The 25,077-nt window shown below is 40.9% G+C and overlaps 1 protein-coding gene across 2 annotated transcripts in view; it reads right to left on the reverse strand.

Annotated features, from left to right (window-relative positions):
* The window catches only part of LOC143480689 (kelch-like protein 29), a 66,447-nt gene that overhangs the window by 36,728 nt on the left and 4,642 nt on the right, over positions 1 to 25,077 (reverse strand). The window contains exons 3-5 of one of the 2 annotated variants that reach the window (XM_076978486.1): positions 9,156 to 9,489; positions 2,497 to 2,644; positions 1,758 to 2,300 (exon numbers count right to left, since the gene is read on the reverse strand). In XM_076978486.1, the coding sequence (XP_076834601.1) occupies positions 1,758 to 2,300; positions 2,497 to 2,644; positions 9,156 to 9,431 (967 nt within the window). In that variant the 5' untranslated portion in view covers positions 9,432 to 9,489. The remainder of the gene's footprint in view (positions 1 to 1,757; positions 2,301 to 2,496; positions 2,645 to 9,155; positions 9,490 to 25,077) is intronic. The other variant, XM_076978487.1, reaches the window with a different exon arrangement.

The following is a 25,077-nucleotide window of genomic DNA, read 5'->3' on the forward strand; positions in this document are numbered from 1 at the left end:
GAGGCCTATCTGACAGGACGACTAATCACTGATCACTGATCACTGCTCCCGTGGGGGAGGGGTAGTGTCACTAGCTGACTGATGTCTCTCTTGTTCTCTGAAGAGAGCCAGGGTGAAGCGCTGAATCCTAATGGCCACTGCCACCAGAGTGGAGCAGACAGGCCCTGTTTGGAGTGACCCGCTGTAAATATACAGCTCTTAATTCACTCCAGACCGGTTCTGTCAGAAGTATGGCTCGTTCGTGCTAACACACGGGTTATTACAAGAATGCGCTGGATGTTATTAATGAAGGCTGCACTCTGCACTGAAGGCTAGTCTGGACAATCAGGCAAATTAATGAGCTATTCACTCACTTTGTTTTAATCACAGCAAGCACAGTCGACTAAGCCCAACAGCCAAATGGCTCTACTACCTCGAACTAACACTGGAGACATACTGGTGGGCTGTTATCATTTTTTCAAAACAACAAAAGGTTTTTAGGTGTTGTACCTTCTACAGGTCATTATAATTAAATAGTTTCTCCTCAGTTAAGGGATTTGAACAACCTGGCGATCTCGTGAATGAACTTGAGAGATCTTTCCAAGGGTTAGTGATGATTTAGTGAATGGACTTTCTAGTCTCACTTACAGGCAGATAAATTGAGAACGAAGCTGCTTCTCTGACTGTCTTCACATCCCTCCCTCTATAGAAGATTAATATTTCTAGTGATGCAACATGACAAGCAATTTAAAGAAGAGGCAGCTGAACAGATTTTTTGCCTGTAGCTCAGCAGAATATCTAAAAGGTTTCACTGAGAGCAAAAACCATTCAGAAGGGCTGCCACAGTTTCCCATACTGATTACAAGACCAACTGCTTTCCACTTAGACTCTACTGAATATGTGAAAGACCTAGACTCCAGCATGAAAGATGGAGAGATGCATCTTAATGTCCCTCTCATATCTACATCACCTGCTGCATAGTAAACTATAAATTAAGTTCTTTAGTATGAACCAAATTATAAATATATTGAAAGTAGAGACCTACAGCTGATTGTTACTAAAGGTCCTCCCATATGTAAACACACACACACACACACACACACACACACACACACACACACACACACACACACACACACACATTCTCTTCAGTTCTTTAGTAGATATACCACTGCAGCAAGAGCAATTAAAAGTTTCCCATAATGTGGCGTAACAATAACAACAAAACAAACAACTACAAAAATAACAAAACAGCACAACTACTAATAATAGATCACTCACCACCTTTAGAACTGCATTAGACACACTATTAACAAAGGCACTGATTTGTAGGCTAACTCTCTGACTTCATAAACTCATCACCACTGTACTGGTAGGGGGAAGAAAAAGAAGATGTGGATATGAAAAATAATTCACAGTGCATTTATCCACAAGGAGAAAGAGATGGATGAGAGCCTTTATTGAGGGCGATAGGCAGGAAAGTAATAAATGTGTTCAAGATCATCAGTTGCACAGGCTCAGATAGTGACTCCACTCTCTCTCTCTCTCTCTCTCTCTCTCTCTCTCTCTCTCTCGCTCGCTCTCGCTCGCTCTCTCTCGCTCGCTCTCTCTCGCTCGCTCTCTCTCGCTCGCTCTCTCTCGCTCACTCTCTCTCGCTCACTCTGTCTGTGTCTGTTTCACCACTGCCACTAGTAAAAAAAATGTTATTATTTTAATCAAATATTAACAAAAATTTAATCTCAATTAAATCTCAAATTGAAAACTTCAAAATGCTTTACCTTTGGGGTGCCCAGGGTCTGTAAACTCATACTTCCCCATGCCAACAGTTCTGAGCATCTGCATGGCGTTGCTGGTCTCCGGGGGCGTAGGGACAGCCCCAGTGGGTGTCTGGACGGCTGCTTGTCCGTTAGTCAGGGGGAGATTGCTGGACAGCGTGGTGGACACCACAGGTGGAGCCAGATGCCCGTTGCCCAACACTGTGTGGACAGGGTGGGTTACCTGGCACACACCAGGCATGGGGGATAAGGCAATGGGGGGCAAGCTGCTGACGCCCAGGGGCTGGTTCTGCACGCCCAGGGGCTGGTTCTGCATGCCCAGGACCAGGCTGGCCAGTGGCTGTGTAGGAGGCTGTGGGAGCTGGTAGTGTGCATGTAGGAGTGGATGAGGAGGTGGCACAGGGTTCTGAAGGGTAGGAGTTGCCCCCATGATCGGGGCCTGGACAGTCACTCCCTGGGTATATGCCGGGGGCTGGGGCACGCCGTAGGAGGGGGCTAAGACGTTCGCCTGGCTGACAGACGCCGCTGCAGGAGGCCACAGAGGACCTGCGAAGAGGAGGCCATATTCGGAATATATGTTGATTGATATGTCGCATGTCAAAACCCTTCTGTTCATCAAATGTGGTGTTATGTTGTGTGCGTCTATCAGACAAGTTCCTTCTCATGAACCATTCCTCATTCCCAGATTGAACACAGCTCAGGCAACTCTTTCCATAATCCAAAATCCACTACCAATCATTACCTGCAGTATCTTTCTCCCTCATTTGCTTGGTAGGCGGTTCATCTGTATCCCAGGGGGTGGACTGGTTAATAGGTGTCTGGCCCCATCTGACACTGGGAGGCAGGACTGGGCCGGCAGTGTGGTTCTCTCCCCCTGTGTGCACGGAGACCTGGACAAAATCGAGTGTAACAAAGGCAGCCTTAAATATCATGCACATCTTTATTTAAACTCTGTGTGTCACATATTGGTTACATCATTTGGTTCTGTTAATATTCCCTTCCATGCTACTCTTTTTATTTTTTTTTATTACAATGCTGCTCTAGATTAGTGCCATCAATAATGCAGCAAGACCCAAGGTCGGCCTCCAGAAATTTGACTCGGTGAAAGAAAGTGAGATCTATGTGGAGAACATTTTACTAATTAAATCTTATCTGTCTCATATTGATCACAGCACAGGCCTAATGTGTAGGGGAAAAAAAGTTGTTTCAGTTATTTAAAAGGACTTTATCACTTAACCACAAAACCACCGGTGAAAAATTACAAGTGATTGCAGTGATTTTCCTTTTGTATGTAGGTTTTTGCTCAGTTTACTTAAGTTACACAAATAATAAGCAGGCAAATGGGATATGCTTTTACAATTACCTCCTTTTTTTCCTAATCTGACCATAACAAATTATCTCAAATTTTGCTGTGTTGCTGTGCTGCAAGGGTTTCATGCTTTAGCCACTGAACTTCACAGGCCCTCCACTGTGAGCCTATCTGGGCTCCTCGCAGGTGCACTTTATGCTCCCACACTTGGGCTTTGAGGGGTAGGTAGCCTGTGCTTGATTGATGCAATATTCCATGTATGATGCAGCTTCCATTTCCTCACAGCTGATCCTGCAGTGCTGACAAGGAATGCCCAAATGCTAGTGTAGTATCTGTATTGTCTCTAACAATCTCTAATTTCTTTAAGAACATCCTGGAGATCTTTCTTCTGCATTTTCACAGATTTCCAGTCTATCGACTGGATTTCAAATTAAGAGCTGTTTTATCCTAAAAAGGTAAAAAGTAATTCACCGGTAGAGGTCAATTGTAAGTGAATTATGACATCGCTCTGGGAATAACCATCATGTATATAAACTTGAATCATTCAGGATCGAGTACTCATGCAACAACTTTTTTTTTCAGTTATTAATTTGCAACAGAATATTTTCTTACATGAAACCTATGTATGAGTTTAAACTTTTTAAATGAAAAACTAAATGAGTCTTGCACTCAATCCAAGGAAACAAGAAACATTTGTTGTAGGGGTGTAAAGTAAGTAATACAATAGAATGTCTGCAAAGATGAAAAACGTTGCCCACACACTACTGAAAGGTCCAGGGAAGTCCCACTGGTGAGCTCGGACAACAGCATGTGTGCTCTACTGACTGGATCCAATATACTAATCATACTAATATAATAAAATCAATTTAAATGTTTGTTGGACATTCCTGATCTTTAGGTTGTGATCTAGGTTGTGCAGACAATATTTTTTAGACTTTTAAAATAACATGACAGACTAAAATTCTAAACTTTCATTTGTAATCCAGATTAGTCAGATTTTTTAAATGGTAATGAATACCACTGAAAGACACACTAAATGTTCAAGTTGTTGTCTTTCTCAATATTGTCATTATGTCATTGCCTGTCAAATAGTTCATAGTTCATAAACTAAAATTACATCACCAGCATTCGCTTCCATCCTGCACAGGCAGATGGGTTGCTGAATATTAAGATCTTTACATGTAAATCCTCACATGGTCTTTACTCTAGGGCTCCAAAATGCTGATGAAAAGTAAAGTAAAGTCATAGAGCAGTTTAAAGATAAAATTAAATTGCTAAAAAAAGCCCACCCATTAATATTAGAGTGTTTCTTTCCAGGGACAGAAAAAAGAACACGTTCATGCTATGAGGTTAAAAAGGGCTAATTGGATTATTATCAATTTTGCATGTTGAGGAACACAGCAAGAGTCCTAGTTATATAGAAGTAATACATTTTGAAAACATTATTCCAAACAAGATATGAATGTCTCATAGTTATTTATTTTGTGTAGTACACAGAATAATCTTAAACCACCTGCTTTTTGTGTTATACATTTCTTATGCAAATAATAGGAAATCTCATTAAATTTAACACTACACTGACAAAATGCATATGAGAGTCTATTTTATCATCAATCAAGCTCTTCCAATAAGACACTGCTTTGCATATCTAATTGAATTTAAATTTAGAATTTATATTAGTTCCAAAGTTCATTGTTATTCACTATGAACTCTGGTGTTAGGGAAGCAGTGGATTACTCTAGACAGCATAGCTGCTAGCTGGCAAAGAGCAGATGAATATTTACAACATTGTTTGAGCCTGTACCCCATTCAGCAGCAGTGCTGAATGAATTGTGATAAAAATGTCATAAACAAAAAAAACTTAAATAAAAACCTAATAGCAAAAACACAGAAACATGGGGACCCAGTAAAATGTTCTCAACTTAAGAAACAAAAACCATTTTTGTGCTCTCGGTTCTCTACACAGGAACAGTAATCTCATCCCATTAGAATATTGTATGGATAATCCAGAGAAAAAAGTTCATGTTTTCAAAATCAAACAATGGAAAGAGTAGTTAAGGTTTCCCATTAAGGAAGCTAGGTTTGGCTAGAGTTTCTGAGCTGCCCCACACAAACGTTGTACTGATGATCCAAAAATTCATTATTTAATTATTCATTATTAAAGATAAGTAAAGGTACACAAAGGTACAAGGAATTTTCCTCATGTGTTTGTTTCATATTGTTATATTTCATATCAGTAATTCCAATGACTCTGCCACAGACACAGCAATGTGCAATTTCAAGCACTCATGTAAGATTACTAGGTGGGACACTGGACAGATTTTTCAAACTGGTCCACAAGCAAATGCAAATCATTCCAATTTATGAGAATGTAGGTGGCCAGATCACTAAAAAAATTACCTCTTGTTGTATTAATAAATAAACTCCAAAAGAAACTATGCAGACTAATAAATGGAAACAGATTTGAAATTCCCTACTGGTTGGTAGAAGGAAGATTAGTTAGATTTCAGTTCAAGCCTCCTTTTTGCCTGCAGGATTAACCGTGCATGTGTTATGTAATCTGGCTCTTAGAGAAAGCACTGTATTGGGTTCAAGCTAACTGATACAAGTATTTGGTTTGTATTTCATATCTGATAATCAGTGGGTTAGTTGATCAGAGATTTGGAAAACATAATGCTAACAAAAAGTACATATGTGCAAATATACAGGAATGTAATGTTTCATGTTTGATTCCGAGGTCAAGATTTTTAACAATGTATGTGTTGTTTCTACAAATGTTTTGATTTCGGTCTTCAAGTTATACACTACATGGATCAGTCTGGCTCGCAGAAATACACTTTTTGTACACAAATATTCAAAACCAAACGTGGCAAGAGCTTGAGCTGATAAAACACTGCAGTTAAGCTTCAAACAATGCAAACCCTGAAGTGTCTCTGATAAAACCTTAAACAGTCTAAAACCAAAAATCCACAGAAAACAACTAAGAGGAGTGTCAACAACGCAGTTTTAAATCCCTCCCTCCTCCAGTTGAAGAAGCTGCCTCCATCTGAGGACATGGCGTGGCTCCACCCTCCTAATCCGCTCCGCACTGGCCAGGCCTGTCTGCCTTGAGAAGCCCTAAGATAGCACGCTGTCATGCTCTTTGCTAGTCCCATCGCTGGCAACACAGAAACCGCCTCCTTAGCCCTGCTTCAGGCCACAAGGCCTTGGAGCAAACACTGATCCATCCATTAGCCACGGCGAGGCCCATGCAAAACGGGTCCCGTTTGTTACGGAGGGCTCCTGCAGCCAGAAGGGCCGGCTGGGCTGGGGGAGACCCCTCATTCCCCTCACTCCCCCCAGATCCACGAGGGTCTGTGGCCACTCAGCCCCACGCCGCTCTGCTTCTGGCAAGCGACCACTGTAAAAGGCACCTGATGCAGTGGCTTTGTGCCGTATTAAATTAATCCGCTGCTATTCTACCCATATCTGGACACAAAGCTTTTTAGGGGGGTTAGAGCCCTGCAGATATGTGAGAGATTTACGATGATTCATGTGTTACTGACGCAGTAATAGTCAGATGGAGCCTCAGTGGATTTTGCGTCAGTTGCTGTTCGCTCCCTTTAACCAAGTTACAACCGGGTTTGAGATGCTTCTGTGAATGTTTTCTTCTCATTTAAGAAATTGCTGTTATTGTAATAACTCTTCTGAACTATTATGACACAAGAATGAGATTACAAGCAATTGTAGTTACTTGCAAATGATGTGAAAAGATTTTCTCCACAGTCTCTTGATTCGCCTCTCTGTATTGCAAATCATTTCCAAGTTCAAGACTGTTCATTTTGCATAATGTAATTTTATTGAAAGAGGAGAGCACTTTGGTGACAAAATGAAACACTTTACAGATCTGAACAGCTGGAAGTGGGCAGCCTGCAGATAAAGGCTAAAATACTTGATAAACTTTCAGACATCTTGAGACTGAGCCAAAAAAACCAACAAGACAGTAACGATTATGTGAGAAGGAGGGAGAGAGGGGGCTGGGAACGGTTTAGACGGTGATAGTTCTCTTGCAGCATCACTTTTCTAACTGTGTTGTGAACAGGAAAGGACTAAAGGACTAGAGAAGCTGTCGAGACTCTACTGAGAGTTGGAGACAGGCAGATATATTGATTCCCAACAGAGCCCTTGTCAAAGTACTGGCGTCCACATTAGCATAAATGATAATGAGGGGCACATCTTTGAGCTTTGATTATGTTAATTAATGTGTCTGAACAGCCTATCCTGCATAAAGGCCATCACTATAAAAAATCTGCAGTCTTGAGGACAATTATGTATTTAAAATATAGCAACCCTGAGCTCCACTGAGGACACCCATGGACTTTTGCTCCACTGAGGACACCCATGGTCAGGAATGTTTGCACACTCAGGGTATCTGCACATTTTTAAATCTCAAATTCAATGACTTTTAACACCTTTTTAATACCTCTCACAAGAAAAAATAATACTATTACTGGGGATGTAGGTGTGTTCCACATCGATGACGGGGGGGGGGTGGCGAACGAGAATTGTTGACGGGGGGGGGGGGGGGTTTGACGTTGTTGAGGCCGTATACTCCAACGCTAGGAATCTAGCACTAGGACCCTGGAGCGGTTATTTTCTGCATGGTCCTAGCGCTAGATTCGGCAAAGTTCACATCGCGCCAGAACAACTGAACAACACACACTTATAATAATTTAATGCCTCCCCTCATAAAATTCCAGACATTTTAAGACATTTTTAGGCCTTGAATATGGAAAACTAAATTTAAGACATTTTAAGACTTTTTAAGGACCCGCAGGTACCCTGACACTGTAATGGCATGTTATGGTATAATTCTTGAAAAAGAATATTGAAGGTCAAGACTGGGTTGCATTATTTTCTGGTACATGAGTATATGGTTTGTTTGCATCCACATCATCAAGTGACCTATGAGTGAAGCCATGCCAAATGAACGGTGGCAGTCTAACCTTAATCTTAGCAGCACTAAGAGTGCTAACAGTGCAAACACTGCAAACTGTACTAACTGTGCTAACAACATCATGGCGCCAACATGCACATGCAATTAATTTCTCTTTGGAAGTTATATTCCTCCACATTATCATTATGAATGAATATCTCTCCTAGCAACTGAAAACAGTATTATGACGCTTTGCCTCGAGGTCAGTTGTCAGTTCAATCAGCTTTTGCCTACATTAGAAAGGAGAAATTAAACAAACATAGAAATAGAACCATTTAGAAATCAACACTGACAAATGATATATGCACTACAGTTCTACCTGCAATAAACCATCAGATCATCTCAAAACCAGAGATAACATTTCTCACAAAATCATGCATAGTGCATCCCACGAGCACATGTGCACTAAACAGCCAATTGCTCATACATGGCATCAAATGTGCAAAAATATGCTGCAAGGCGATGCATAATATGCATAATGGAAAGAGTATACTGCATTAGAGCCCACACCCTCCTACATCCAGAGAGCTGAAATGTGTGTGCTAGATCTCCTGGCCCACAACTTTGCTATTTGAAAACACATGAAAAAGTTTCTTCTTCATTTGGATCAATAATCACCGTTGCCATTCGTTATCAGAGATGGCTTGTGGAGATGTGTGTGGAGGAAAATATGATGTGTGGGCATATGTAAGGGGAATGGTGTCGGCTCCCGACTTTCCATGATGGATAACAGAGAAATTGACCTCAATATCTACTGCAACCTATTTTTTTTCAAGTACAGACAATAAACACACAATGATATTGAGAAAAATACCATCACTATTAATGGAGATATAAAGACAAAGTAAATAGGGAACTGACTTAATTGAGACTTTGAGCAAAGGTGCTCATGTGTGGGTTCTGTAACTTTAAATATAATGCTTCCTACCACAAGCATTAACATACATCTCTTTTAGAACTGCTGAAAATACCTCAGATACCGCATGGCCCCAGGCAGCACTAACACCCTACACTTCTCATTACATAGCCTGAAGCTTTGCAGCACATCTCTGCTGGGCGCCCGGCACAAAGCCAGGCAAACCCCAGGACTGCAGTGTGTGGGTGGAATGGGCCCTACCTTTGCACTAGTGGTGCAGGTGGGGGCTAAGCGCTTGCAGACCATATCTGCGCTGCAGGCGGCGGTCGCCCCGGTGACGGGGGTGGGCAAGAGGGAGGGGATGACGGGCAGCGGCAGGAGGCCAGGCCGGTTGTTACCGCCGCTGCCGAGGCCCGAAGGGGCGGAGACGGCGGGGGTGGAGGCGGAGCCACAGCCGTTGGCCAAGGCGCAGCGTTCCCGGCGCTCCCACGCGGGGCGGAAGTCACGCTCAAAGCGGTGGCCGTGCCGCGACATCATCTCCTGTCCTGCGAGCAACAACGGGAGCCTCTTCTGCTCAGGGGCAGCTGGGCAGGACCTGGCAAAACAACAACCACCATCAGTCAGAACGTGAGGCTGCGGAGATGCTGTCGGAGCACAGCTGACCAGTATCGTGGCTTTCAGAAGGGTGATGAATACAGGTGTTTTTATGGATATGCAACGCTTTGAATGTTTGAACAGTACAAATTAAAAGACCCTCTAGCTGTTCCCCAGCTCCCTGAAAACAGGCATAGTCAAAGATAATTTGTGTGTGTGTGTGTGTGTGTGTGTGTGTGTGTGTGTGTGTGTGTGTGTGTGTGTGTGTGTGTGTGTGTGTGTGTGTGTGTGTGTGTACTGGAATTAATAGAACTTGGAATTAATAGAAAAACAAGAAAGCGACATTTGTTTTGCAGACATAAGTGAATGAATTAGTGATTGAATGGTAAATTCATATGGCAAGCAAAAGACAAATATATAATAGAAAAAATGTATTTAATGTTAATTCTTTTACTCTTTTTTAATGCGTCATACAGCAGGAAGGAATTTATTTGTAAAATTTTTAACAGTGGGAATAAGCTATTTGGATTGTAAATATTCCTCTTGCAAATATTGCTCTGTGATTGTTTTCTGTGTACATATTCATTTCACTGAACTGATGGCAGTTAGTGGTCTTCTCTAGGCAATCTCAGAAAACAAAGTCAAGAATAATTTCCTTTTTAGTTTTCTGCTTAATTATGCACCCATTTGGAGGAATAAATATGATAATATGAAACATATAATGCTACATTAATGCGTTTGGACTGACATGTACAGTATACCCTCTGTGTAGAGTATTCTGTCCTTGTTTTGCCATTTGTTCCACAAAAAAGTAAAAATAAAAAAGTATTTAACCACATCGGATTAATCTAATGCATGTAGCAGGAAATCACATGTGCAAATTAACCCACATGACTAAATGGAAACATGAATATCACAAAACATTCAGATATCTTTACCGGTAAGAGGCACTTAACCTCTAGTTGCTAACTAAGGGGGAAAAATCCATTTCATCCCCAAGCAGCTGGGTCAGTTTTGTTGTCCCCCACCACCCCCCTCCATCAGGGCCTATAGCATGATGGCTGAGTGGAGCTGAGATGATGGACAATCAGCTATAACAGTGGCAGCTCCAGCAGCACTGTAGTGCAATCAGCAGTACCCAGATAACAAGCCTCTCCTCTCTGCAGGGGCACTGTGGACCAGGCCTAATTGCCCAGGCCCTCTGCAGTCCTGCCAAGGGCAGGTGAAATACATTGCTTCTCTTTAGGTAAAAAGAAGAAATCTAAAACATAAAAAAACATTTAATGCAGGTGATCATCAACAAAAGATAAAAATAAATGTCTGAAAAGAGAATCGCAACATTACCAATGCTGTGCTCACAGACGTTACCATAACCATAATGCTGTCAGAATGCTCACATTTTAAAATAAAATAAAATAAATAAATAAATAAAAATAAAAGAATGCTCACAAACAGATGTGGTTACCTTTTAGAAATATCATCATCTCTGTTTTCAGAAATATGATTACTACTCAATTAGCCTGTCTGAAAGCACATAAGGAGTTCAAGACATTTGCCAGGTATTTCTCACAAAATGTGAGCAATGCTAACAAGATATGATTTATGCAGAAGACAGATATTTACAAAGTAAAATATCTAGATCAACTTGCGTAGCTGAATAGTGTGCCCTTTAGTCACTTATTTTCCGTGTCTCACTTTTTCCCTGTCACACTCACACCCTCACCAACACACACACACACACACACACACGCACACGCACACGCACACACTCACACCCTCACCAACACATACACACACACACACCAACACATACACGCACACCAAGGAGTTGTAAAAAATGGGACTTTATTTTTAGATCCACTTCAATGTCAAAAATATATAATTAATGCATCAAGAAGTATTCAACAGGTTTCTATACTGCTCAATTCTTGAAAGTACAGTGGTGGCAGCAGCTGATATCCACGCTCTGCTACTGCAACTGGGCCTCTGACTCTTTGTTTCTTTCAAAAAGAAATTTTGAAATAAGAGGATAAAAGTCAGACTGCATTGTTTGTGCATCCCTCAGAAAGCTGTAAATATCGAGAGCACTGTTTAAAAGAAACAGCGAACATTCACGCTGGCCTGGGCAGGCGGACACAGTAATGCACTGATCCCTGAAATTGTTTTGTCACAGCAGCATCCAAGGCGCATTAAAAGTGGACACTACAAATCCCACAAGGACAAAAAGATGAGCCGCTTGGCCCGATACACGACGCTTAACAATAACTGCACTATGCCACACAAAATGTGCAACACGGTATTTATGTGGCTTTATTCATAAAGTTACAATGAAGATAATTAGATGCACCATTAGTGCGTCTTATTGCTGCAGTAAACTCATCTTTGACCAAGGTGAAAGCAAATCAAAACATGCTCAACAATCAGCCATAGCATTTAAAACCCCTGCTTAATACTGTATAGGTCAGCACGCATTGGTGCAGCAAATGGCCTAAGGCTAGAGAAGTGCGCTTGGGACTGAAAGGTTGCTGGATTGATGAACTGGACTGGCAAGAAGATTGAGGGGTAGGGGCTATGAACAGCACTTAGCCCTCCCCTAGTATTCAGGACTGAAGTGCCCTGGTGCAGGACACCTCACCCCCAACTGCTTCTGGTGGCTACCCCCTGCTCCAGGTACATGTAGTTGGATGGATTAGGCTGCAATTTCCCCAAGGTCACTAATAAAGTCCCTCTTCTTCAGCTACCTCTGTGGATCAGAGTTGTTATGATATAACATGTAGTGGTACTACACTTCCTAATAAATCGATAAATTAAAATTATGTTAAAATTCAGCTACGTTTAATGGATTCAGAGAAAATTGGTACAAATACTGATATAAAACTGATAAGTAGATTTCAAACTCAACTCAAAGCTGGATAAAGACCATTTTATCAAATTCACAAATCTATCAGATGGCTATAACCACACTTTTTTTAGGGAAACTCCTGAGATGGGGGGTGTTCAAAGTCAGATACTGGACCATCTCTGTAAGGCTCAAACTACCTACTCTCTGAGCCAACCATCTGGTCCTTGTCAAAGTCCCACAGATCCTTACACTTTTTTTCATGCTTCCAAAATCTTGCTGCCTATTATATCTCAGCCTTTGACATGTGCCACTGTAACGAGATAATCATTGTTATTCAGACCTGTCAGTGGTTTTAATGTTACGCCTGATCAGTGTAAATTAGGTCATTAACAGTTGTGATGGTTTGCTGAAACCTGCCAGTTGCTTAAAGTAAAACATCTATAGCCCAACTTTCACTACAATGGGAAAGTCATAGTTGCACTGAGATGATGACTTCAGCTCTACTTCTAAATCATGGCAGAGCACGATCTCTCAGTCTATATTTGTTTATAGTTTCTTGCACCGTAACAACTAAAGTTGCATTTCTTATGGCAAGAGTTTCTGACATTTTGAGATCCTGCTCAAGCAAGCTGCATTCCACACTGTGCAGGCTGCTCCTATTACTGCAGTTGCAAAGTTTGCCATCAAACTTACTCCAGACAGACCAACACGTGCCTTCTCAATACATGTGTCAGAGAGCTGAATGGGTGGAATGTGCTGCCATCTCCTTTTTAGTGATCTGCATGTGTGACCAAGTGCCATTAGAGAAAAGATCATACAGTCCACACTGGTTTCTTAATGAGAAAATTAGCCTCGGACAGGTAGAGTGGCGTTTGTGCGAAGCTCCGTTTCCTTATGAATCGCTAACATCATATGCAAATGAAAAGAAAAAGTGGTAGCAGTGTATATCACTCAAACGGAAAATGAGGATGATAATCCAGATTCATGAATGCGGACACATTACTGCAGCACACGTTGCTGTTAACATCAAGTTAAATGTGGCGATAGATTTTATGAATTTGTAGGAAGTAAGTAAAAGCTGTATGATGGTACAGTGTCAAAGCAAGTGTGCAGGACAGAATAAAGTGGCAGATAAAGATAAAACACAGATGTAAAAGTTAATGGCAGAAGGTGGTGCTGGTATATAAATCCCCCAGGATTCCCTTACTTAGATGCCCATTGGGTTTTCCCTTCTGCAGTGTCTGTGGGTTTTACAGTTTTACAGTAAAGTGGACTGATCCTGCCATATGGACTGATCCTGTTACATGGACTGATCCTGCCACATGGCAAAGAGCAGCATAGGGAACTGGTGAACAGGAGGAGGCATTCCGTTCTTACTCCTGTTCAGCAAGTCTCTAATAAGGCAAGACAAGTAAATGAAGGAGAAAAGGTCTTGCAAATGACTATTATTACATGATCTCCTATTTCCATACCAAGTGGGTATTGGGTATTGCTGCTGGGTATTGATTCTTTCACCTGCAGTTAGGCTTATTATATATACCTAGGCCAAATGAACACAATGTTTTCAGTCATTCATATGTTACATGCTGGGAAAAACACTTGTTGACCCGCAGATCCTGAACATTAAGCCAACAAACCAATTTGCAATCTATCAGATAACAAGCATCAGACACAAACTGCACACTGTATTCTACACACCTTTGTGAATACTACATGACCAGCCCCTGGGACAGCAGGATGGAAGCCAGCACACCCCTAGTGGGCAGAAGGCAGCTAACCTCTGGCAGAAGGTTCTTTGTTAAGAAAATAACTTTGTTTTGTCATCTGCACTTTATCACACTGCTGTGAAATTTAATTTTTGGCATTGTTTATTTTCCATTCTGAATTTAAACTAAGGATGTCCCAATGTACCAAAGGTATCAAAGTCAAAATAACAATGCTTAGCTGGTAATGACCTTTTCCTCAAACAGCATTTGTACAGATCGCACAATATATAAGCCCCAGTACTACCGTACCTTGAAGACCCTATTGTACTTTCTGTTTTTTCATGACCCGAGATACCAGCCCCACCTCTCACCAGGTGGCCTGACACAGAGAGATCTATGAGCCAACAATAGCAGTGTGCTGCCAACTACAAAGGAGCAGCTATAGAACTCTATGACATGCACAGGCTCAGAAAGCTGGGCCCGGATCCTTGCATCCCTGTGTCATCCACACTAAGTTTATAGCTGCTAGGTTCATAGCTAAAACAGGAAGCACACCACATGAAATTTGTCTAATACACTTGAACATTGTGCCAAGAAGGAAGGAAAAAAAAACATAACAAGTAATCCCAGAGGCTACTTTTAGCTTCCTCTCCAAGCGGAGGTGATAATGGCTTGTCTGCACCAGCAAACAAAGCACAGCCTGCCAAACATTCACTTTATTACCAAGATTTCATGTGCCTCCAGTGGCCCTCATGGGCCAATTAATTTATTCAGCCACTCGGTGCAGGATCCCACTGAAGGTGATTGATAGCCCATCACTTGGATATGAATTTATACCTCCCCCCAACCCCCAAAAGGACGAAAGAAAAGACTGTTCGTTTCATATACTCCATAATAACCTGACCAATAACTGACCCCAGATGTCATTAAAATTAAAAGACAACTGATGCACATTTAAAATCCAGTTGTCAGAAATGAAACATTTTGAAATTGTCAAACATCTGTCACAAACTGTTCAAACATCTCATCATATTTAAGGAGACTGAATACAATAATCTGCCGAGTGAGTGACAGGAATGACCCATTTCATTTTGGCTAGTCTGATGTCATAGGCCACCTCCAAACAGACTTCCCACACCTCACGGTTGTGGGCCCATCCTCATACACTCTCGGCCAGCAGGAACCATTTCCACTTACTGGAAGGGCCTGGAGAGCGAGGTCCATTCCACTAGTCCATTTAGCAGAAATGCAAAGCAAGCAGTTTAGAGGGAGCCAGCAGCTGCATTTTTGTGGAGCAAGACTGGGAGAAATGATCATGAAAGACGGCAGATTTGTCAGTCTGTGCACAGGGCATAGAGGGATGGAATGAAAAGAATCTGCATGAGCAGCAATCACACACATCACGTGGCTGGTAGTTTGAACTCGTGGCGGAAATGAAGTCCAGCATGAGGTGAGCATTTCAGTCTCCAGGAGAAGAAAAATAAAAGAAATGTAGTCGTCAGCGCTAAGAGCCTTTCCTTGAATGCACGTCTTTCTTCTAGCTTCTTACGGTATGAGCAGCACACTGAGCTTTATCGGTACTGTACTTCTTTCTGTCTTTTGCTATGCTCCACTAGTAATGAACATTACCAACGAAGCTGAAAGCTTCAGCGTCCTCCCTGAAGAATGTGTCTCCTGCACTTACTAACCTTGGCCTTCACAGTCTGCAGGGTCTCTGAGCATTATGGTGTTTTTTTGTGGTTTTCATTTCACATTGCATAGGTGTATCTAAAAACGTACATTCGAGCCAGATCAAAGCTTCCAGTGCAAAGCTCAGGGACCTAGAGACAGTCTACTTTATTCTAACTACCAATACACTTGAGCTGGATAAGAACAGTTGCTCTCAGACACCTGGCTAAACTGTCTGTCACAACATCTGAGGAATCTTCGGATCTTTAGAAATATAAAGCAGAAATCTCCACCTCTTTGCTCCAGCTCTTCATCGCAACATGTGAAAACATACGCTATTTGTAGAAATGATGGGGTCGTGACTGCTGAGCTTTTACACCTTACCTAAACACGTTATAAGATTAAAGTTTTCCAGTGAAGTTTTAACTCTTCTTTTTTGGCAGCTGAAAACTAGATATCAAAGACTATTCCAAAAAAAAAATAAACCAAACAAACATTTGGCTAACATGTGGTGCATAAAGACATGTCAGACCATCTTTTATTGTTTCGTTCACCTCTGCTCCACCTGGGGAGATGCCACACACAGACAAGCCAATGCTGTCAAACTCACTAATGGAGGCATCTAGCATCAAGCTGAATGAGGAATGAATGAACATTCTAAATGTTTAAAACAAATCTTTGTAGTATTTGAAACCACTGGGGGTGGGGTGAAAGCTTTAAATGTACACTAGTAAATATTTAAGAGGACAATTTTCATTGGAGTTTGTTAAGCATGTTCAGAGTTATGAGCCTCCACATGGCAACTCAGCTGATCCCATAGGTTTTTTGTGGGATTCAGGTCTGGGGAAAGTGTAGGCCTCTCCATTTCTGGTACCCTAGTCTCCGGGAGCCGTTCCCTAATGATGCGACCTGGAGCATTATTATCCATGAGGGTACAATTAGTCCTGTGTTGTTCATGCAGAGGCACCATGACTGGATTAATGATGTTATTCAAGTAGTATGGGTTTGTCACAAAGTGTAGGGCAGTTCTGTATTGACTAGACACACATGCATAGCACTCTCCTTGATGTCTCCAACATTGCTGGCAGGCATAATTTCTGCTCAGCATGAATCGACTTTCATGAGTGAACAGCACTGAGGCCACTGGTCCCTCAGCCAGCATAAATGCTCCCTGGCCCTTACAAGATGATAATGCCTGTGCCTGGTGGTGTAGTCAGGAACCCCTGCAGGTCATCTAGCACGCAGAGCACTCTGATGTAAACAGTTTTGAATGGTCTGACATGACATTTGGGTGCCTCTCACCTCCCTTAAAGGTGCCTGGACTTATGAGGCATTCATCATCCAGTTCTGCAGGGCACTATTCACAATGAAGCGGTCATCAGTGTGGGATGTAGTCAAAGGACATCCACTTCTATACCTTCCAGTCTCTCTGTTGCATCTCTGTTGCAACCTGCTGATGACACTGTGTGACACTCTAAGCTCAGTGGCCACTTCCATCTGAGAACATCCTGTTTGAAGCCTCGCAATGGCGAGATACTGTGTCATGATGTCAAAATGTTAACAACTTGATGAGGAGGACTGTTTAAATATCAATTCTAATTTAATCAGGAAATATATTGGTTGATTCTTGGAACAAACACTTGTGAGTTTTGGCGTTAAGGTCCTTATTAGGAAACAGCAAGTTATGTAAGAAGTACTGAAACGCTGAACAGTTGGACATATTTTTAATATTTAAGTTCACATGTAAAGATTAGAGTGCATTTTATGTTCACCATTTCATTTGGGTGAAATGTTATCCAAAAGCCAGATTTCCCTAACTATTTAGTAGTGAGAGGTGTATGTGCAGAGCTTCTTGAAAGTTTGTGAACTCCTTGAGTAGTTTAGATTTTGTTGTTTTACCACGATTCTCTTATTTTATCATCACCAGTTTTTGTATATGAAATGTCAGATTTATGTTAATCAATTATATTTACTTGTTTTGAAGGAAATGTGAGTTGCCAGCAGACTACATGAAACATGGAATCAGAGCATGTGCAAAAGTAAATGATTCACAACTTCATTGGTAAAGTCAGTTAGGTAAAAGACACACGTGAGTTCTCGCAAAATCAATTTAGCAGACCAATCAAATGAGGCGTCCTTGGGAAAATATCTGAGCCACACTGGTTAAAAGAAAGAGGAAACCAACCAAACCATTGTTGTGCCATAAAGGTGTAAAACACATAAGATCAACAATGCCGAGACAAAAAGAGACATCTGAGGACATCAGGAAGAAGGTGTTGACAGCCCATCAGTCTGGGGAAGCTACAAGACAATCTCCAAAATATTCCAGCTCCATCCATCCACTGTAAGACAAATAATTTACAAATGGAGGACACTCAGCATCACGGCAGCTCTGCCCAGAAGTGGACAGCTATTAAACCATACACCAAGAAGCACCAGAAAAATAATAATTCAGGTAAAGGCCAACCCAAACATCACCTCCAGAGAGTTGCAGATATCTCTGGCAGTATCTGAGATAAATGTACATGCATCTACAATCAGGCAAAAAAAATCAATAGACATGGCATTCATGGGAGAGTTGCTAGAAGGAAGCTTCTGCTCTCAAGAAAGAACAAAGTTGCCCATTTAAGCTTTGCCAGAGAGTACATAGATAAACCAGAGGTTTTCTAGAAGTCCAAATAATTGAATTATTTAGCCACAATCACAGGCACCATATTTGGAGCAAAATCAACACTGCATATAAAGAGAAAAACCTCCTCCCAACAGTGAAGCCTGGTGGTGGAAATGTGAAGGTCTGTGTCTGCTTTTGTGCCACCAAACCTGGACGGCCCAATATTATCCAGGGAACCATCGATTCCCAGACCCATCAACAAATTCTTGATTTGTAGCTCCTGCCATCAGTCAGCGAGCTGAAGCTGGGATGGGAATGGATTATGCAACAAGAAAACAAACCAAAGCATTCCAGCAAAACCACCAATGATTGTCAAGAGAAAGATTTGGACTCTGGATTGGCCCAGTCAAAGCCCAGACCTCAATCCCATAGAAATGCTGTGGTGAGTTTTGAGGTGGGTGGTACATGGTACATGTCCCTCCAACCTCTCAACTGGTAGAGATCTGCACGGAGGAGCAGGCAAAATCCCTTTTTTGTAGTTACAGAAGATATTTATTGAACAAGTAGTGATATATATCTTTTTTGCTGCTTAACAAATTGAGATTTGGATGTTCATTTCAAAAGATTATTTAATTTTTTTAGAAGACAGTGACCATGTATGGGTGATTCACAAACTTTCAAGCAGCACTGTATGTGTATACACTTACCAGTCACTTTATTAGGTACACCTTGCTAGTATCAGGTTGGACCCCATTTTGCCTTCAGAACTGCCTTAATCCTTCGTGGCATAGATTCAACAAGGTACCTGGAAACATTCCTCAGAGAGTCTGGTCTATACTGACATGATAGTATCACGGAGTTGCTACAGCTTTGTCGGCTGCACATCCATGATGCAAATCTCCCGTTCCACCACATCTCAAATGTGCTCTATTGGATTGAGATCTGGTGACTGTGGAGGTCATGTTCAAGAAACCAGTCTGAGATGATTCGCGCTTTATGACATGACGTGTTATCCTGCTGGAAGTAGAAGATGAGAGGATGGATACACTGTGGTCATAAAGGGATGGACATGGTCAGCAACAAATACTCAGGTAGGCTATGGCGTTGACACAATGATCAATTGGTACTAATGGGCCCAAAATGTGACAGGAAAATATCCCCCACACCATCAGCCTGAACCGTTGATACAAGGCAGGATGAGTCCATATAAAAATCCCAGTAGATCAGCGGTTTCTGAAAAACTTAGTCTTGCACCAATAACCATACCACGTTCAAAGTCACTTAAATCACCTTTCTTCCCCATTCTGATGCTAGGTTAGAACTTCAGCAGATCGTCTTGGCCATGTCTACTTGCCTAAATGCATCAAGTTTCTGCCATGTGATTGGCTAATTCGACATTTGCGTTAATGAGCAATTGGACAGGTGTACCTAATAAAGTGGTTTCTATAATCTATTTTAAGGACGACATCACAGTGAAAATGCTGCTTGCTTCATGCAAACTGTAGTGCAGAGCATGCGAGTGTCTTGATTCCCTGTACTGGCAAACCCGCACGCCCCAGGGGAGCACTCATTAAGCAGGTTAAGGCTGTATATTTGACAAAAAAAAATCATAATCCACATGTTGGCACCAGAACAAAGATTAAAAAACAAATACCATAGTTTGCAATATCTACACATGGCCAATCTAGAATGCAAAATTGAACATGGTGAAATGCAAACATTCATATGAAATGTTCAACATCATGTTAAAAAAAAAAGTCCCCCATAGTTCTTCTGTTCTCCCATAGCTGTTATTTCATCATATTTACTTCATAGGGCTGGAAATGTTTGTAATCTAAAATCTTCAATTCCACAGTTCAGGAGACAGATGCACAATAATAGAGTCCTGGCAAATGTACAGTTCCATGAGAAATAACAGTCATCTGTCAAAACACTAGAAAGCAAATACAGAGAATCTCCTGGAAATCACAGGGGGGAAGTGTATGGGGGGGTAGGTGTATGGGGGTGGGGGGTGGTTTGAGGGGGGGTGCGTGGAGAGGGGAAAATAAAAGCAAACTTGGCTCCCCAGCAGACAGCAGCTATAGAGTCAGCAACACCTGTCTAGCTGGCTGCCCAGTAAAGCCTTATTATCACAGTGTCAGCTTTAATCAACATCCTAGTCAGCACAGAGATTCTGCTGTGAGATTGCAGCAATGAGAGCCTACATGTAGGAACACAGTGGACTTATCGGGCTTCTGGTCACTTACTACAGCAGGTGAATGAGCTAAAAACATGTTCTAATACAAGTGTTCCTTTAACACCCAGATGAAATGTGAATGTTATAAATGTTCAGTTCATATCAGAGATACAATACTACAGCATACAATATAATTTGAGAGCAATTACTAAATAGGACAGGTGAAGTGTAAATAGAAAATCTTCTTTTGAGTTCCTGGTTAGGTTTGTTTAAACTGATTTTCAAAGAGAGGAGTCTACAGTTTGCATCGTGTTCTAGGATGGCGAAGAGATTTGCTGCTTGTTCTCCATGAATCTTGAAGAATTTGTGCAAACAACGAACTTTATGTTTTGAAATATGCAAGTTAAAGTCAGCCTTATGGTGAACATGCTACATCATTCCACACAAGGGTTTAAGCTTATACTACAGACCAAGAAATAGTACTGTATTTAAGGTGAATGCTAGTAGTAGGTTTTAGTCAGAACCTCTGAAGAATCAATCCAGAGTCTTTGGAGTTGCCAGTAGACCATGCAAGTGTAATAAAACCCTGGCCAGGGTCATTGCTGGTGATTTACATGGGACACATTCTGATGAATGCATGCTAGGGCAGTGGACTTCAGCTGTAATCCGATCAGCAAGCTCATAAAAACCATGAGCTCCACTCTGCTAGTGGGTACAGAAATGCAAAGGCACAGCTCAGCCTGCCACTGATGCATCTGGGTACTGCCTGTGAGGCTTACAGGGCATGGGTACTGCCTGGGAGGCTTACAGGGCATGGGTACTGCCTGGGAGGCTTAAAGTACTTTGGTACTGCCTGGGAGGTTAACAGGACCTAGTCCATGCATGTGTCCCAGAAACAGAAAAAGAAAAGTCTACAGATACATTTTAAATTTTGCCATCATAAATCAAACATTCTTGATTTATTATTTGACACGTTTCTGCACTATGGCCCTTGATTTTGTGCAAAAGTGACCTTAGACCATGGTCACAGGAAATGCTGCTTTAAACCATCTATTCACTGCACAGCATTTTTTTTTCCAGTCCTCTTGAACCCTAAAGCGAAAAGCTGAGATTACAGTCTAAGACAAAGTATAGCTGCTGGGATTTACACAAACAGACTAAATGCTGAATGACACGAAGCGATAAACCTTATAATACTGAAAGCTAATACCTGTAGGCAAAAGGTATTTCCAGAATTATACCACATCTGAACAGCCCCACTGTCTGAGGGCTTTGTATGTGACTATGTGGATCTAACTGGTGACCTTACACCTAGCAGTCCCAATCAGGGGGAAACCTCTGAACCAGTTCCTATACAACAGCTCCACTGCCACAGACATGTTTAAACACAGAAAAAATTTGCTTGCACGGCTGGTGGTGGACCTCTGTCAGAAACATACAGTTTCTCTTGAAAAATTCTATCTATCTATCTATCTATCTATCTATCTATCTATCTATCTATAAGTAGTGATATAAAAAATGTAGTAAAGTACAAAGTGTATGTAATTATATATATATATATATATATATATATATATATATATATATATATATATATATATATATATATATATATATATATATATATATATATAAATTTCACAACACATTCAATTGAAAAGATAAAACCTCAAAGCTCTTAAATCCCAAGCCATCTTAAATATTTCATTAATAAATCATGTTGCTTCATGCATGGATAGCAGGCTTGGCTCATAGTGGGGTGAGACAGAGGGCAGGCCATGGAGGGGTTACTAGGCCAGTTCACATTTAGGCCACTTCCTGCTGACACATCTAACCAATTTCAGTTGCTGTACAAGGTTCAGGGAAGGAATCAGGCTAGGAAACTTCCTTGCCAGTGTGTTACCTCAGTAAAATATTCTGGACTAACTAGTAATTTCTGGACTAACCAGTTAGATGAACATTGTACATCACATTGCATAAAACCTTTGAGAAATGCAATACCAGTCAAAATTTTGTCAACACCTGAATGAATGTATGCTTTCATAGTCTTAAAGATATTTTTATTGTAGTGTTGCTTATATTCACCCTTCCAATCAGACAAACATCAAAGCAAAGAGTGGCGTTTGGAGAATCTAAAAAGTCAGCATTTGCTTATCACAGCATGAACACAAGTCTTATTTTGTTGTTTTGAAACTAACATGAACTGTTTTTTTGAATATGTAGAGAATATACAAATAAATTAAGCATGTGTCCGAACTTCTGACCGATACTGTACATAAGCAGAATGTATCTCTCCGTAAGCAGGGCTATGCCTGATGACATTAACATGTCAAACATACATATGTATGACCAGAAGAACAATGAAGTCTGACTTCATCTGGAGGGTGAGACAGAACCACTCCAAACTCGACATGTGACTGAATATTCCTCAGCACATCTGCAAATGGAAGGTGCTGAGCTCTCCTTTTTCAGATCCAGCGATGGATGGGTTCTTGGGCAAAATGGTCAACATAGTTCAAGTCTGGGATGAGATGTAGAATACATTTGAAATGAATTCAAAAACTTGACAGATGGTTCAAATAGCCATAAAAGCTGAATATAAAATTTGAGGGGAAAAAAAGATTAATCTGATGTGCAGCTCTACTGTGTTTTAATCAGTGGGTCTGGGAAGAATTCCCTTTAGGAGATTAGCCAAGTAAAACTCTAATGAGTCATCTAACAGACACAATCTCGGTAACATTATTGCAAACACAACAAAAAACCCCACATAAACGTAGTGATATAGTTTAATGTGTTGTTTTTTAGATTATATTCCATTTTTACCATTTAAAGGCTTCTGTGGAATACTTTTCCTACTAGAGAATGACGCCTTGGTTACTTAGGGAAGATCTTCCTAGTAAACCTCATGAATAGTGTCAACGTGTTACATTTCACTGTTGAATAATACCAACAGATCAAAGTATTCGCATGTTTACAGTAGCTAATATTATGCAGTCCATGGATAGACCGCAGTATTTTATTTCTAGAGAAACTACAGAAAATTCAGTCCAAAATATCTAATAAAAATGGGAGAATATTTGCTTTTGATTTTAGAGAGACCTACAGTGTAATCCCCCCCCCCCCCCCAAATAATAATATTAATAAAAATAATAAATTCAAGCTCATGTTTACATTTAGAAATAATTTATTAGCACAATCCAGCCCAGCCCTGCTGGTACAATGTGCATCACACCTGACCATGTTTCTTCTCTCTCAGTTTAATGATTACTATTTCCCACATGACTGCTACATCTTCATTATCTCACAACATCCACCAGACTGGGAGGGTCTGGGCTAATGCACACTTGCTCCGAGACACATGGATCTGCTGTTCTACTCAAACTGCTGCTCACACAGCATCATCAACCACACACGCACGCTCAGAGGAGAGAACTAATGACTCCGTACACAAGATCTGTGCACATGACCTGCAGGAGCCTGCAATTGGCCAGCATCCCTCTGACTGACGGAAGAGACAATCTAGGCCGGCTTTTCCTTCCAGAGAGCACTGCCAGTCACCCTTCCAATCAGAGAGCATGACCAGCCTTGGGCAGCTATGTTACCATTAGCGGTTGGCCAATTTAATTTGACACTGCAGCCAAACATTATATCCATACCATTAATTCTATGGATTCTATGTATTCGTAGTATAACAATAACCTTAGAAAGAAGGTTACATTACATAAAACAGTGAACACTATGATGGACAGTAATTGCACTAAAAGAAACAGCACAATCTGCACATCTGTAAAATATCAGATAAACCATGTGCATTACAAAATTTGCATTGCATTTGCATATTCTATTGTGCAAATCAGGATCTGATCTCGTCTTAGCAGAGGGAAGCTTTCTGTAGACAATAAAAACATCACCCCGACAATACATTATTATAATTTTTTTTTACTAGGTTGAAAATTGTTTTTTCCTTGATAATAGTCAATATCTTTTGCATGTTTCATATGGATAAATACAATTCTGCAGAACATCAGGTTTTTGTCAGGTTTATCATCTTATCAGGAACAGACAGAAAAACTCAAATTCAATTTTCGATGAGGAAAAAATCTAAATGTTTGTGAGAATAGAGTCCAGACCCCTTTTATATTACCTGAGACCAACATTTGGTTAAAGTTCATTCTTGGTCACTAATATGTAGTAATATGATTAATGTGTAATTAATTTGTAACATAAAAATGAAATTCGAATAAATTCCCACTTTCACATAAAGTTACCTCTACACATTTCACAAATGTGCCATTAAAAATAATCCTCTTACCTGTGCATAATTAACACATACTAATTATGTAAATAATTAATATATATTGTAATCAATCTGAACTTCTGTAGTCAAACTGAAAACAGTAAATCAGCAATGGCTTTTAAAGAATGCAATGTGAATTACTGTACTGTACCGAAGAGGAAGTGGCACATCGGTCTCAACATCAGCTGAGTGAGAAGGTGCTTCCTTCTCAAAGGTCACCCTCTCGGGCTGCGCACGTGACCCACTTTTACACGGGTCTCAACAACATTAGCAAAACCAATTAACCTTT

This window comes from Brachyhypopomus gauderio, chromosome 17 (assembly GCF_052324685.1).
Source record: "Brachyhypopomus gauderio isolate BG-103 chromosome 17, BGAUD_0.2, whole genome shotgun sequence".
Taxonomy (NCBI): Eukaryota; Metazoa; Chordata; class Actinopteri; order Gymnotiformes; family Hypopomidae; genus Brachyhypopomus; species Brachyhypopomus gauderio.